General features: G+C 42.4%; 2 protein-coding genes across 3 annotated transcripts in view; both read right to left on the minus strand.

Annotated features, from left to right (window-relative positions):
* Positions 1 to 3,252, minus strand: part of LOC133652372 (ADP-ribosylation factor-like protein 15) — a 285,034-nt gene extending 281,782 nt beyond the window's left edge. The window contains exon 1 of one of the 2 annotated variants that reach the window (XM_062051057.1): positions 2,806 to 3,252. In XM_062051057.1, coding sequence (XP_061907041.1) covers positions 2,806 to 2,817 — 12 coding nt within the window. In that variant the 5' untranslated portion in view covers positions 2,818 to 3,252. The remainder of the gene's footprint in view (positions 1 to 2,805) is intronic. The other variant, XM_062051058.1, reaches the window with a different exon arrangement.
* A 3,183-nt stretch (positions 3,253 to 6,435) lies between these two features.
* LOC133652369 (uncharacterized protein K02A2.6-like) lies at positions 6,436 to 11,107 on the minus strand. Its single transcript, XM_062051048.1, has one exon. The coding sequence runs from the start codon at positions 10,872 to 10,874 to the stop codon at positions 6,873 to 6,875; it is 4,002 nt and encodes a 1,333-aa protein (XP_061907032.1). The 5' UTR covers positions 10,875 to 11,107; the 3' UTR covers positions 6,436 to 6,872.
* Between the last annotated feature and the right edge of the window lie 4,966 nt (positions 11,108 to 16,073).

Here is a 16,073-nt window from a genome sequence, read left to right on the forward strand (position 1 = left end):
CATCATGTTCTTTACAAGTGTATGTAAACTTTTGATCGCGACTGTGTGTGTGTGTGTATATATATATATATATATATATATATATATATACATATATATATATATATATATATATATATATATATATATATATATATATATATATATATATATATAAGGGTCTGTTTATATATAAATACAACAAGACAAAATATATATATATATATATATATATATATATATATATATATATATATATATATATATATATACACACACAAACATCATTATCATGTGTTTATGTATATACTGTATGTGTGTGTGTGTGTGTGTACACACACACACACACAGTATACAGTATACATAAACACATGATATTGTCTTCAGAGTGTGCATTTTTTTCTTATGGGGAACTATGCTTCACTATACAAACCTTTCGGTTTACGAACCATGTTCAAAATTAAAATCATCCATCCATCCATCCATTTTTTACCGCTTGTCCCTTTCGGGGTCGCAGGGGGTGCTGGAGCAATCTAAGTTTGTAAATCGAGGTTTTACTATACTATGTTGACATGTGATGTGTTTCGGTCCATCTCACTCACAGATGATCGGTATCGGAATCGGCAGCATAAAAGCCTGATCAGAACATCCCTACAATATAGCTGGAGAGGCCAATAAACACAGCAGTTATTGGACATTGGAGTCCATTGAGTTTCAATGAGGTTGTGTTAGACAGCTGATAACACTGGGTGGGCAAGTTCCTCTGCATTTTACACACTACATACACCCCACCCCCCTTGAAAGATGACAACAATGTCTATGTATTATTTTCCCCCCTACATCCTGTCCATTGTTGCACTGTTGCAGCAGCACTCACCCAATCATAAGTGAAGGCCCAAACACCCTAATCCCCCACACCGTTCTACGCTAAAGCTGCTGGTTTCAACATAGCATTGTAATAAGAACTATTTCGCAAATAAAATGGCCCGTGGGCCACATTTTGTACACCCTTGTGTTTACCCCCAGGTTCAGGATTTGGATGCATTGCACAATATAGGCTCTGCTAGAGCTTATTTTCTGTGACAGTCGTTCAGACATAAGTGTGTATGTTTAGTCAAATACTTTGTGCTTTAAAGGGTCTGTTTATATATAAATATAACAGGAACACCATCAGCTAGCTTATGTTACCAATAGTGGTGTGACATAACATTTATACTTCATGCTGTCTCATACACACATACATGCCCGAAGCGCACCAAAGCAATCCTACAGAATCAACTAATGTTGTTGCTACAATAAGCTATGCATTCAATGAGAGCTAACGCTAGTAGCTAAACTTTGCCAAATGGCTGTCATTAGCCAACAACAAACAAAGCTAACACGTGTTACGTGTGGCATAGTTTACGCGCTCAAAGCCGAAAGAGGGTGAGATATAATGCATAGGGCTGGGTATTGGCAACGGTGTCACGATACATTTCACAATACTTGAGTCACGATATTATGATATGACGGTATACTGCAAATTTTCATATAGCTCACTGATGCATCTTAAAATACAAGTTGGACAACTCTGGATGACTGTAATAATTCCAATGTGGTCTGTAAATAATGTGAGGCATTCGTCTTCACCAAGATCGGTAATACTACACCACTATGGCCGTGCTCACTCTTTAGAGCAGTGGTCCCCAACCACTCTTTTTTTTTATTAAATCAACATAAAAAACACAAGATACACTTACAATTAGTGCACCAACCCAAAAAAACTCCCTCCCCCATTTACACTCATTTGCACAAAAGGGTTGTTTCTTTCTGTTATTAATATTTCTGGTTCCTACATTATATATCAATATAGATCAATACAGTCTGCAGGGATACAGTCCGTAAGCACGTATGATTGTATTTTTCTTTGACAAAAAAAAAACAGAACAGGGGTTCTCAACCTTTTTGACCTCGAGCCCAACTTTTTTACTACAGAGGGGAGCAAGGCCCACTCAAATATTAACACGTATTTAGTCATCTTCTTCTAGCCTTGATTTTAATCATATTCAATATTATATATAATCTACTTACTGTTTAACAGGATACAATACGAAAGCATGTGTTACTCAAATAACACATAAACCTTAGGGTTAGGTGAGGCTAAATACAAAAATAAATACTGAACAAATATACTGCAAAAGAATAGATTTATAAAAACTGATGAAAGATAATTACACAGTGCTGAAATAAATACATTCTGACTGAATTAATAATAATATATGTCAATAGAATTAAAGTGTAAATGAAAACACAGCTTCACCACTTCAGTCATATTTTTTGCGCTTGGGAAACTCTCTTCATGACTTTAGCGCCAGACTACCTCTGTTTGTTTGACATTGTCATTACTGCCACAAGAGGTGGAAAAAGTGTATCACAACATGAGTAGCACTACGGCCCATAGCTGAGAAACAGCTATTTTTTTGGCGGTCCTGTAGGGGGCGCTCGCTGGTTAAGAAACACTGATTTAGAAGGTGTTCATGACATCTGAGCCCGTAGAACCCAGCAGACAGCGTCTATGGTTACATATTTTTAAGTTTGTCAGGTAAATACTTCCCAAACCTTCCCTTACTTTGTGCAACATGTTTATTTCATAGCTTTTTAGCATGTTAGTTCTATAAAAGAGTAATGAACTACAGGTGTAGCCTGTCTAGCTATGGTTGTTGTGTCGTTAATATGTAAACACAGCAGGAGTTAGTTAGTTAATTAATTAGATCATTAACATCAATGTAACACAAAGACAAAGAAGGAGAAATGTCAAGAAAACTACAGTTTAGCACAATTTCTTACCAGATAATCCATGTACACTCGTCGTATTGTCCCAGCAACACGAAGGGACTTTAAAGAAGTCACGTTTGAGCTTCAGTGAGTCCAACAATGTTGAAAAACAGACGTCCCGGATCACGTCGCTTTGTATTCCCCGCCTTCCTTGCAGCCACACAGGGATAGACAAGCAGCCTTTAGTGGGCTAGCTGCTCGGTGGCTTCCCTTTCACCGTCTCTTCTGCCGGAAGAACGCCGAAGCCAGGCAGCGACGTCCTGGGTCGACGTCCAGGGACGGGTAAAAGTGTCCGAAATGAGGTGCTTATTTTCTACCTAAAACGCTCACTCGCCCGCCGCTTCGCTTGCAGTCATTTGTCACACAGCCATAACAGTTTCAGTGCTGCCTTTCAGGAAACTGGCGAAGCCTCCGTGGTGACGTCACGTACGTCGGCGTGGGCACGTAGCTTGGTCACGTGACCAAACACATGGCGACTATTGTCATTGCGAGGCTAAATGGACTACTTTATTGAAAAGTGTTTGAAAGTGTGCAACAACAGAATTTAAATGTCAGTATCCGCTGCCACAAGGTAACTAACTATATTGAAAAAAGAAGAGCCGTGTTCTATGACCCCCCAGTATATCAAAACAAACAATACTGTGCTATAAATATGCTCATAAATAACAATAGACGCAGGTCGCAGACGAAAAAGTGTTACACATGTATGTTTCATCTTGGTATCGACCTAGTATCAAAGTATTGATACTTTAGACAACCCATTTTGCAGTTATTAGCAGTAGTATTCGTTATGTCATATGTAATAAATACATATATGTTATTATTTCAGAACTCTTAAAAATATACACCACCACAAAGTCTCTGAGGCCAGATGAACACTTTTTAAATTATTTGTTATATTAATTATTAATAATTATTATATTTTAATTATCATAGAAAATATATTTTATTATTTATCTATTAATTTATATTTTAAAAAATTGTGCTAAATAAATAGTGTATTGGATTATTAAGAATTTAGACAATTATCATTATACAATAATAATAACAATATTAATTATTTTATCTTATATTTGTAATTGTATTAGTTTTTAATTAATTATCATGTTAATAATAACAATATTATTTATTACTAGAAAGATATATAATATTTATTTATTTGTATGTATTTAGATTTGAGGTGGCGTCTTGTCCAGGGTGTACCCCGCTTTCCGCTCGAATGCAGCTGAGATAGGCTCCAGCACCCCCGCGACCCCAGGCGGTAGACAATAGATGGATGGATGGATGTATTTTAAATTGTGCTATACAAATAAAGTGGATTGGATTTTATTAAGAATGTAAACAAGTATAGTTATATAATGATAATAATAATAATATTAATAATAATATCTTCTATTTGTAATCTTATTAGTTTTTAATTAATTAGAATATTAATAATAATAATAGTATAATACATATTACAAAAAAATATATATATGTTATTGTTTTTTTATTTAAATTGTGCTATATAGATAAAGTGGATTGGATTATTGAGAATGTGAACATTTTTTCGCTATAACAATTTGAATAATGATAATAACGTTAATAATCATCTTTATCTTATATTTGTAATGTCTATGTACATGAAATAGCAACCTTGGACACACCACGTTACACAAATGGTTCTCAAATCATCTTTTTTTCCCCCAAGATGGCGCCGCTGCAGTGGCTGCTGGTTGCAGAAGCGCTATGCTCTTGTGTCCTTCTTTGTGTTCCTGATGTTTCCCTTTTTTTTTACATGTTTTCTTCGCCTTTTAATTTGGGCCCCTTAGGGACTGCACAACGAGGGGTGCCACTCTTGTGATGTCTGCTTTGCTTTTTGATGCTGATGTTATATGTTTGACCCGCTGGCTTTCTGCCACACCGGAGTCCGCATGGAGAGACCGGAGGAGATGCGGTGGAAGAGACGAGACTACGGAACTAGCGTTGAGCGTTGGGATGGACGATCTTCACGAAGCCCTGGCTGAATGAGCATGTATCGGATACTTTACTCTCCCTGGACGGATTTTCACTTATACACGCGGACTGGACATTGACCGGGAGCTAGTGGGCAGCCTCGGACGGGGGTTGGCTCTCTTGCTAGCTTTGTTTGGGTCTGTTCCGTGCACAATATGTATTATTTATTGCTCATTATTTGGTTTTCCGTTGTTTTACTTTTGTAGCTGTATGTAGAATTGACACTGCTTGCCTACTGAAACCCACTACTACCGACCACGCAGTCTGATAGTTTATATATCAATGATGAAATCTTAACATTGCAACACATGCCAATACGGCAGGGTTAACTTATAAAGTGCAATTTTAAATTTCCCGCTAAACTTCCGGTTGAAAACGTCTGTGTATGATGACGTATGCACGTGAGGTCAATCGTTGAAACGGAAGTACTCGCAGCCCATTGAATCCAATACAAAAAGCTCTGTTTTCATCTCAAAATTCCACAGTATTCTGGACATCTTTGTTGGTGAATCTTTTGCAATTTGTTTAATGAACAATGGAGACTGCAAAGAAGAAAGTTGTAGGTGGGATCGGTGTATTAGCGGCGGACTACAGCAACACAACCAGGAGGACTTTGAGATGGATAGCAGACGCGCTAGCCGCCGACCTCACCTTGACTTCCTCTGTCTCCGGGCCGCCGACCGCATCGGTGATCGGGTGAAGTCCTTCGTCGTACCGTCGATCGCTGGAACGCAGGTGAGCACGGGTCGTGATGAGCAGATGAGAGCTGGCGTAGGTGCAGAGCTAATGTTTTTAGCATAGCTCTGTCGAGGTTCCGTAGCTAAGTTAGCTTCAATGGCGTCATTTGCAACAGCATTGCTAAGTTTCGCCAAGCTGGAAAGCATTAACCGTGTAGTTACATGTCCAGAGTTTGGTAGTATTGTTGATCTTCTGTCTATCCTTCCAGTCAGGGGCTTATTTGTTTATTTGTTTGTTTCTATATGCAGTTAAGCCCGATGCTATCACGTTAGCTCAGTAGCTAAAGTGCTTCACCAATGTATTGTCGTGGAGATAAAAGTCACTGTGAATGTCCATTTCGCGTTCTCGACTCTCATTTTCAAGAGGATATAGTATCCGAGGTGGTTTAAAATACAAATCCGCGATCCACAATAGAAAAAGGAGAAAGTGTGGAATCCAATGAACCCTTGTACCTAAGTTACGGTCAGAGCGAAAAAAGATATGTCCTGCACTGCACTGTAATCCTTCACTCTAACGTACCTCATCCACGAATCTTTCATCCTCGCTCAAATTAATGGGGTAATCGTCGCTTTCTCGGTCCGAATCTCTCTCGCTGCATTGTAAACAATAGGGAAATGTGAGCAGCCCTTCCTCCTCTGACGTCACGCTACTTCTGGTATAGGCAAGGCTTTTTTTATCAGCGACCAAAAGTTGCGAACTTTATCGTCGTTGTTCTCTACTAAATCTTTTCAGCAAAAATATGGCAATATCGCAAAATGATCAAGTATTACACATAGAATGGATCTGCTATCCCCGTTTCTATTGTATACTGACTGTTAGTATGTAACACTAACAGTCATCCTCCTATTTCACCTTATCTATGTAATCACGAGAGTCGAGTCGGGAGCTGGTGTAGACGTTAGACAGCTTTATTGCCACACACCGAACGGAAGTTCAACCCAACATATATGAACCCACCTGGCACTCCCCCTGGTGGTCACTGGGTGTAACCATGCAGACAAAACATACAGCTCAATACACAACATCCCTCCCCACTTATTCAGATTCGCACCCACCTAAAACCACCCCTATTAACCCCAGCCTATAAAAACAGACTAGGCCATAAGCACTTAGAACGTGTGTTATGTGCAAAATGATGCTTTGTGCGAATCGGCGGTGTAACCATAAAATACATTGAAATACCCACTTAGGGGGCTATTGTAAATAGGGAACTCAAACTTAAACACATACATGCTTACTGAGGCCGGGGGGTAGACTACCCCCGAACCTCGGAGTCAGTCAACGGGGATTATTCTGCCCCAAAACGTGACATGACTCTCTAACAACCCACGCCCCCAGTTCAGAGATTAAGGCGGTCTGGAGCTCTGGTAACCCGGAGTGGATACCTCCGGCCTGGCGCGCCAACATCCGCTCTCCGTCTGGGTGACCCTCCTGGCTCGGGGGCGACTGTCCCGGTTCCCAGAGCATCCCCTCTTGCCGGAGAAGGGGGGGGGAGCAACCGGCTGGGCCCCAATTGTCAGTTCACTCGGCACAGCTGGTTGCTCTGGACCAGTGGGAACCAAAAGCGCACGGTCACCGGCTCTCATCTGCTCTGTGTGACGTCTCCAGAGTGCGCCTGCCCCCACATCCACGGAGTAGGATACCGGTCCCTCTTGTGATGCCACCAGTCCAGGCATCCACTTCTCCTCCCCCCGTCGATAATCACGCACCAGCACGGCCTCCCCCACTGCAAACCGTCTGTCCTTAGCCACCAGATCTCTGCGTTCTCGTTGGCCCTCCTGCGCCAGCTCCACCGTAGCCGACACGTTCGGCTTCACAAGGTCCAAGCGAGAGCGGAGCCGACGGCGCAGGAAGAGCATAGCCGGAGACTCACTCGTCGTCATGTGAGGCGCATTCCTGTAGCTGAGTAAAAATGCCTCCACTCGATGTTGCAGCGTAAATGTTCCCCTAGACGCTTTCAATGAACGCTTCAGCGTCTGCACAAAACGCTCTGCTTGACCGTTCGTGGCGGGGTGAAACGGCGCTGACCTTTTGTGCTTCACTCCGTTTGCCCGGAGAAATGCCCCGAACTCTGCCGCTGTGAATTGTGGCCCATTGTCACTAACCAGTGTCTCTGGTACTCCGTTGCGGGCAAACATACTCCTCAGGGCCTGTACAGTCTTCTCCGTCGTCGTCGTTTTCATCACCTGTACTTCCGGCCACTTAGAGTACGCATCTACCACCACCAAGAACATGTGTCCTTCGAACGGCCCCGCAAAGTCCACATGGATCCGTTGCCATGGAGATCCCGGCCACGGCCAGGTGTGTAGTGGGGAGAGCGCCGGGTTCTTTTGGTTCCGTTGACACGTAGAGCATGTCCTGGCCTGCTGTTCAATCTGGGCGTCTAACCCCGGCCACCAGACATGGCTCCGTGCAATGGCCTTCATCTTGACCATGCCTGGGTGCCCGGCATGTAGTTCCTTCAGAAGCTGCGGTCTCAACGCTGGAGGCACCACCACTCTACTGCCCCATAGCAAACACCCCTGGATCACCGTCAGTTCGTCTCGTCGCATGTAGAAGGGTGCCAACGCGTCATTCTGCCCAACTGTTCCAACAAACTGGCCTGAAACTACCATATCTACTACCCTAGAGAGCACTGGGTCATATTTAGTTCCCTTCCTAATATCTTCACTGTCCACTGGGAGTGTCTCAAGGTGATGTACTGTCACCCTATCTACTGCGTCTGGCTTTTCCCCATGCGCTACCTGCAGTGGCAACCGTGAGAGACCATCTGCATTCCCATGATCTGCTGCTTTCCTGTATTGGATTGTGTAGTTGTGTGCCGCTAACACTAACGCCCACCGCTGCAGTCGTGCGGCCGCCATAGGTGGCGTCGCCTTACTGGGACTCAATATACTTGTCAGCGGTCTGTGATCTGTGAGTAGTGTAAAATGGCACCCGTACAAATAGGCGTGGAATTTACGTACCCCAAAAATAATTCCCAGCGCCTCCCTTTCAATCTGAGCATAATTTTGCTCTGCCTTGCTCAGTGTCCTAGAGGCAAAGGCTATGGGTCTCTCCTCACCACCGGGCATCACGTGCGAAAGTACCGCGCCCACCCCATACGGCGACGCGTCACACGCTATCCGCAGGGGCAACCTGGGGTCATAATGCGTTAGCACCTGTTCTGATTGCAAATGGTCTTTTGCTGCCTTAAAGGCTTTCTCGCACTCTGGTGACCACTTCCATGCCACTCCGGTGTGCAACAGCTCATGTAACGGGCTGAGCATGGTTGCCATGTTTTTAACAAAACGCCCATAATAGTTTATCAGGCCCAAAAAAGAACGGAGCTGACTCACATTAATGGGGGCTGGGGCCTCCGCTATGGCCTTAAGCTTCTCTGGGGACTTATGTAGCCCTTTTTTATCAATGACATGCCCCAAATATTCTAATGAACTCTTGAAGAATTCACATTTCTCCTTCTGTACTCGCAAACCGAATTTTCCCAATCGGCCCAACACTGCATCTAAGTTTTTTAGGTGATCTGCATCGTTCTCCCCAGTCACCAAAATGTCGTCCAGGAAACAATGGACGTTGGGGAGGCCCTGCAACACTTGGTCCATGACTCGCTGAAAGATTGACGGCGCAGAGGTGATCCCGAAGGGAAGACGGTTATAGCAAAACATTCCCTTCTGCGTGGTAATGGTCAGATATTTACGGGAGCTTTCCTGAACCGGCACCTGTAAATATGCGTTCGCCAGATCTAATTTGCTGAAACGCTGCCCCCCTGCTAGCGATGCGAAAAGATCTTCTATCCTCGGAATGGGGTAGTGTTCAGCACAAAGCGCGGGATTCAAGGTCACTTTAAAATCTCCGCATATACGTACTTTCCCATTTTTTTTTAAAATGGGTACAATTGGAGTAGCCCATTCACTAAACTGTACTGGAGACAGTACGCCCCCCTGTTCCAAACGCTCTAATTCCTCCTCCACCTTCGGCCGAAGTGCATACGGCACCGCCCGTGCTTGGAAGAACTTCGGTTGATGCACCGGCTTGAGGGTTAACGCCACCTCAAAGCCCTTTAGTGTACCTAGACCTTCTTGGAACACCCTGGCATGGCTGTCTAGTACTGTCGCCATTGTGCGGTCTTCCTGTATGGGATGTGTAGCTCGAATAGTTTTAATCATTGTCCAATCTAACTTTACTTTTCGCAACCATTCTCGTCCAAAAAGAGAGAGAGCGTCACCCTTAACCACATACAGGGGGAGACGTGCCCGTTGTTTGTTGAGACGCACGTCTACTTTTATTACCCCCAAGGGTGTCATAACCTGCCCTGTATACGATCTCAACAGTAGGTTGGTGGTACGGAGGCGTAACTGGCTAAATTTAGCATTGTATACTTTTTCTGAAATGATCGACACTGCCGCACCTGTGTCTAACTCCATTTCTATAGTTTGTCCCTCCACCTTGGGTCTAACCCAGATAATCGCTGACGCAGCGCTATCATGTTTAACGCTTTTTTCTACCTCCACTACATGTAAGCCTCCCACCCCATCTGAATCTGTTGTCTCTGGGTCGCTGGGCTTAGTCTCCGCCTCTACCTGATCGGCCCTCTTTTTGAATTTTCCTTTCATTTTCTGTCCCTTTTTAACCCCAAAAAAATGTGTTGTCTTCGGTCCCCCTTTATCCTCCCTGCACATACGAGCTATGTGCCCCCTTTTTCCACAATTGTGGCAGGACTGGTCCTTGTAAAAACATTCCTCCATTTTGTGATTTACTCTACCACAACGAGTGCATTTACGGCCCGGTGGCAAGGAGAGAGAGACAGCGTTCACCTTCTGTGAGCTACTGAGCTGTTGAGATTCACGTGCCACTGTTTCTATTGAAACTGCTAGTTCAACTGCTCTTTGGTATGTTAAATCCTTCTCTGTTAACAGCCTCTTTTTAATCGACTCACTGTTCAACCCACACACTAACCTGTCTCTTAGTGCATCCTGCAGGTAAGCTCCAAATTCACAGTGCTCTGATAATTTTTTTAGATCTGTTACATACTGTGTAATAGTTTCCCCCTCCCCCTGATCTCTCTTATGAAATCTATATCTCTCCGCTATCACTATGGGCTTTGGGGAGAAATGTGCTTGCAACAATGTCACTACCTCATCATACGTTTTCGTGCCCGGCTTCTCTGGGGCGATGAGGCTGCGCAGTAGACCGTACGTCGCCGGTCCCATCACGCTGAAAAACACCGGCAGCTTCCTCCCCTCATTCAGTCCATTTGCTGCCACGAAGTGCTCAAACCTCTCCACGTATGTCGACCACTGCTCCGTCGACTCATCAAAGGCGTCCATCTGTCCCAGGATGCCCGCCATGCTCGCAGGTCGTCCCGACGTGAGTCGTACCCCCGCTGCTATGCGGAGCTAATGCTAACAAAGCTAAGCTAACGCTAGCCGTCGATGAACTCCGCGGATTCGCCGCCACCCGCCTCTTAATCCGTCGGCAGGCGCATCCGTGCTCGTCGCCAATTATTGTATACTGACTGTTAGTATGTAACACTAACAGTCATCCTCCTATTTCACCTTATCTATGTAATCACGAGAGCCGAGTCGGGAGCTAGTGTAGACGTTAGACAGCTTTATTGCCACACACCGAACGGAAGTTCAACCCAACATATATGAACCCACCTGGCACTCCCCCTGGTGGTCACTGGGTGTAACCATGCAGACAAAACATACAGCTCAATACACAACAGTTTCAATAAAAAAAAATCATTTCAGTAGGCCTTTAAGTGGCAGCTGGTTGCATCAGATGTGTGCTCTTTAAAATTGTATTTTATGTCCTTTGTGTTCTTTAATGTTTTCATGTGTTTTTCACCTTATTTTTTGTGGACTTGTCTGCACCGCAACCACAAGTGGGATGAATAAAGTCTATCCTATACTGTATAACCAAAATGCAACATGCTAAAATGTTTGCTACTTCTGCTTACTTTAGCTTCAAATGCGGCTTGTACTCGCTTGCAATCGTATGTGTATCTACCAGTGTTGGGACTAATGCGTTACAAAGTAACGCGTTACTGTAACGCCATTAGTTTCGGCGGTAACTAGTAATCTAACGCGTTATTTTTTATATGCAGTAACTCAGTTACCGTTACTGCATGATGCGTTACTGCGTTATTTTACGTTACTTTTATGTAGTATCGGCTAGAAACAGAAGATCTGAGTGTGTTTTATTGGAGCGCTGCGGTGGAAAAGAAGAGGCATGCTTTCTGTGGGTGGGGGAAAGCACGCCTCCCCAGAGCCGTACTTCGGGGCTAACAACCTTCACTTTACCCGGCAGTGGGTCTTTACAGCTGAGGGTGAATGACGAGCCCGGCGGTTTGTTGCAACTTTGTGACTTTATTGGACGCAGCCATCCACCAAGCTAGAGCACCTGCACGCACTCACTGCCGCCGCTCCCTCACCTCTCTCGCCCACTCACTCACTGACGTCACTCACCTCACATGCGGTCATATCTTAAAGGGCCACACACACACACACATACGCTACTCTCATAACAACTAACAAGACATCATGGCGAAGCCAGAAGTCGAGTTTTTTTTAACATGGAGACATTCTCAATACTTTTCTTTTGTCGAGCACAAAGAAAATAACATTTTATTTAAATGTAAGTTGTGTCTTGGATCAAAGATCCTATCTACCTAAAGTTAAAGTTAAAGTGCCATTATGTTGCAGCTATTTAAAATAGTTTTGTCAATTTTTTCTGGCCTGAAATAAATTGGCCCTTTGAAACATATCTTTGTTCTTGTGTGTTGTATGTAGAGCACATTGCTTAGCAGAGTTCAGTGATGCAAATGCATGTCAAGTTGATCAACAGATTCTATTATTCTCCAGTGCAACAACAGTACTGAAATGAAGGCTAAAAGGGCATTAATGGGAGCCTTAAAAAAAAGGGGGAAAAAAGAAGTAACTAAATAGTTACTTTTCACAGTAACGCATTACTTTTTGGTGTAAGTAACTGAGTTAGTAACTGAGTTACTTTTGAAATAAAGTAACTAGTAACTGTAACTAGTTACCGGTTTTCAGTAACTAACCCAACACTGGTATCTACTTTATATGAGATCTTTTTTATCAAATAAATTGCTGGAGTTCCTGTGTACAAACAGAGCCTGTGTACCACAGGTGGTATTTGTAGTGCAGTTTGAGAATCCTTGCATAACAAAAGTACAAAAGGATGACACTACAAGTATTTTCGCAGTTCAAAGTCATGTTAATATTTAGAGAAAAACACATTGACTTCATCCCATTTTTATCAGTGCTATCTATACACACCAAACCTCACAGGACCAAATTAAACTTGACCAAATGAGCGCCTACTTTACTGGCAACAAGCATATTCATTATTATGTGAGTTTGCCCATGATTAGAAATTATGTCAAATAAAATGTAAAAAGCAGACGTTGATGTAATGCAGGCTGCATGCATAGGGATACATCTTTTGTATTATTTTGTGTAGTGCATCAGGTACAAGTACCAAATAATGTCCTCGCAGTTATTTTAGCTCTGGATGACATTTGATGATACAATATAGTAGAAACAATATTATGATATAAATACTGCAGAAGAATACTACTGTAAAGAAACAGCTTTATGTTTATTTAAGAATGATTTGGATGGTTGTCTGTCTATCTGTATTGGCCCTGAGATGAGGTGGCGACTTGTACAGGGTGTACCCCGCCTTCCGCCCGTGTGCAGCTGAGATAAGCTCCAGCACCCCCGCGACCCCGTAAGGGACAAGCGGTAGGAAATGGATGGATGGATGGCTACACAACTTGTATTGTAAAACTAAACATGGCCACAAGGGGGCAGTGTCGCACTATTAGAGGACTTTTTAAATGTATTTAAAGGCCTACTGAAATGAATTTTTTTTATTTAAACGGGGATAGCAGATCTATTCTATGTGTCATACTTGATCATTTCGCGATATTGCCATATTTTTGCTGAAAGGATTTAGTATAGAACAACGACGATAAAGATTGCAACTTTTGGTATCTGATAAAAAAAAGGCTTGCCCCTACCGGAAGTAGTGTGACGTAGTCAGTTGAACATATATGCAAAGTTCCCTATTGTTTACAATGATGGCCGCATGAAGTGAGAGAGATTCGGACCGAGAAAGCGACAATTTCCCCATTAATTTGAGCGAGGATGAAAGATTTGTGGATGAGTAAAGTGCAAGTGAAGGACTAGTGGGGAGTTGAAGCTATTCAGATAGGGAAGATGCTGTGAGAGCCGGGGGTGACCTGATATTCAGCTGGGAATGACTACAACAGTAAATAAACACAAGACATACATATACTCTATTAGCCACAACACAACCAGGCTTATATTTAATATGCCACAAATTAATCCTGCATAAAAACACCTCAGTGTTTGTTATGCTAGCTCCTAGCTCCTCTGCTAGCTCCTAGCTCCATAGAACACGCCAATACAATTCAAACACCTGATCAACACACACAATCACACAGCCCAAAAGACCGTTCACCTAACCCAAGGTTCATAAAGCTTATATATTTTTAAAAAGTTACGTACGTGACGCGCACATACGGTCAAGCTATCAAATGTTTAGCAGCCAAGGCTGCATACTCACGGTACCTGATATTCAGCTGGGAATGACTACAACAGTAAATAAACACAAGACATATAAATACTCTATTAGCCACAACACAACCAGGCTTATATTTAATATGCCACAAATTAATCCTGCATAAAAACACCTGCGTGTTTGTTATGCTAGCTCCTAGCTCCTATGCTAGCTCCTAGCTCCATAGAACACGCCAATACAATTCAAACACCTGATCAACACACACAATCACGCAGCCCAAAAGACCGTTCACCTGACCCAAGGTTCATAAAGCTCATATATTTTTAAAAAGTTACGTACGTGACGCGCACGTACGGTCAAGCTATCAAATGTTTAGCAGCCAAGGCTGCATACTCACGGTACCTGGTATTCAGCTGGGGATGACTAAAACAGTAAATAAACACAAGACATATATTTACTCTATTAGCCACAACACAACCAGGCTTATATTTAATATGCCACAAATTAATCCTGCATAAAAACACCTACGTCTTTGTTATGCTAACTCCTAGCTCCTATGCTAGCTCCTAGCTCCATAGAACACGCCAATACAATTCAAACACCTGATCAACACACACAATCACTCAGCCCAAAAGACCGTTCACCTAACCCAAGGTTCATAAAGCTTATATATTTTAAAAAAGTTACGTACATACGCAAAAAAAAGTTGCGCACATACGGTCAAGCGATCAAATGTTTAGAAGCCAAAGCTGCATACTCACAGTAGCACGTCTGCGTCTTTGTCATCCAAATCAAAGTAATCCTGGTAAGAGTCTGTGTTGTCCCAGTTCTCTACAGGCGTCTGTGTAACGAAGTCAAAAGTCCTCCTGGTTAGAGTCTCTGTTATCCGAGTTCTTCCATCTTGACTGCATCTTTCGGGAATGTAAACAAAGAAGCGCCGGCTGTGTACTGTTGTTGCTGACTACGTTCGAAAAATACGTCCATTTCGCACCGACAACTTTCTTCTTTGCTTGCTCAGCTTCTTTCTCCATAATGCAATGAACATGATTGCAACAGATTCACGAACACAGATGTCCAGAATACTGTGGAATTATGAAATGAAAACAGAGCTTTTTCGTATTGGCTTCAATGTGGAAGGCATACCCGTGTTCCCCGGTCTACGTCACGCGCATACGTCATCCTCAGAGGCGTTTCGAACCGGAAGTTTAGCGGCAAATTTAAAATGTCACTTTATAAGTTAACCCGGCCGTATTGGCATGTGTTATAATGTTAAGATTTCATCATTGATATATAAACTATCAGACTGCGTGGTCGGTAGTAGTGGGTTTCAGTAGGCCTTTAAACATTTGTTTACTAAATTTTTTAAACATACAGTCCAGAAATACAAATCAACAAATATATGTATATATATATATATATATATATATATATATATATATATATATATATATATATATATATATATATATATATATATATATATATATATATATATATATATATACATATATATATATATATATATATATATATATACATAATAAAATATAACAATAATAAACTACAAAAAAATACATGCATCAGTCAAACAAGTACAGGCAAATATTGACATGAATCCACAGACACCTGCACTCCTGAGTGTACCCAAACACGGTGCAGCAATACACAAAAGCAGACGAAATGCTCATCAACTATCTACCATTCAATTACTTTTCAATCGGGGTTTAATTTGAGATCAGTCTCTTTTACATGTTTTAGGAACTACCCCATACTTCTTGAAACTTCACAGAACAACCGTTCAATGTCAGCATAATTTTCTCTAATTCAAGGAAATACAGAACATCTTTAATCCAACGGGTGTGTCAGGGAGGCGCTGCAGCCTTCCAATTTAGCACAATGAGTCTTCAGCCAACAAAGTAGTACATGCTATCAAGTTGTTTTTGGATTTGCTAAGAAAAAATGACTGAGGGGCT

This window comes from Entelurus aequoreus, linkage group LG06, assembly GCF_033978785.1.
Source record: "Entelurus aequoreus isolate RoL-2023_Sb linkage group LG06, RoL_Eaeq_v1.1, whole genome shotgun sequence".
Classification (NCBI taxonomy): Eukaryota; Metazoa; Chordata; class Actinopteri; order Syngnathiformes; family Syngnathidae; genus Entelurus; species Entelurus aequoreus.

What these genes read in the sequence shown, in the direction of transcription:
- LOC133652369 (XM_062051048.1), bottom strand. Translation starts at nt 10,874, where the DNA reads ATGGCGGGCATCCTGGGACAGATGGACGCCTTTGATGAGTCGACGGAG.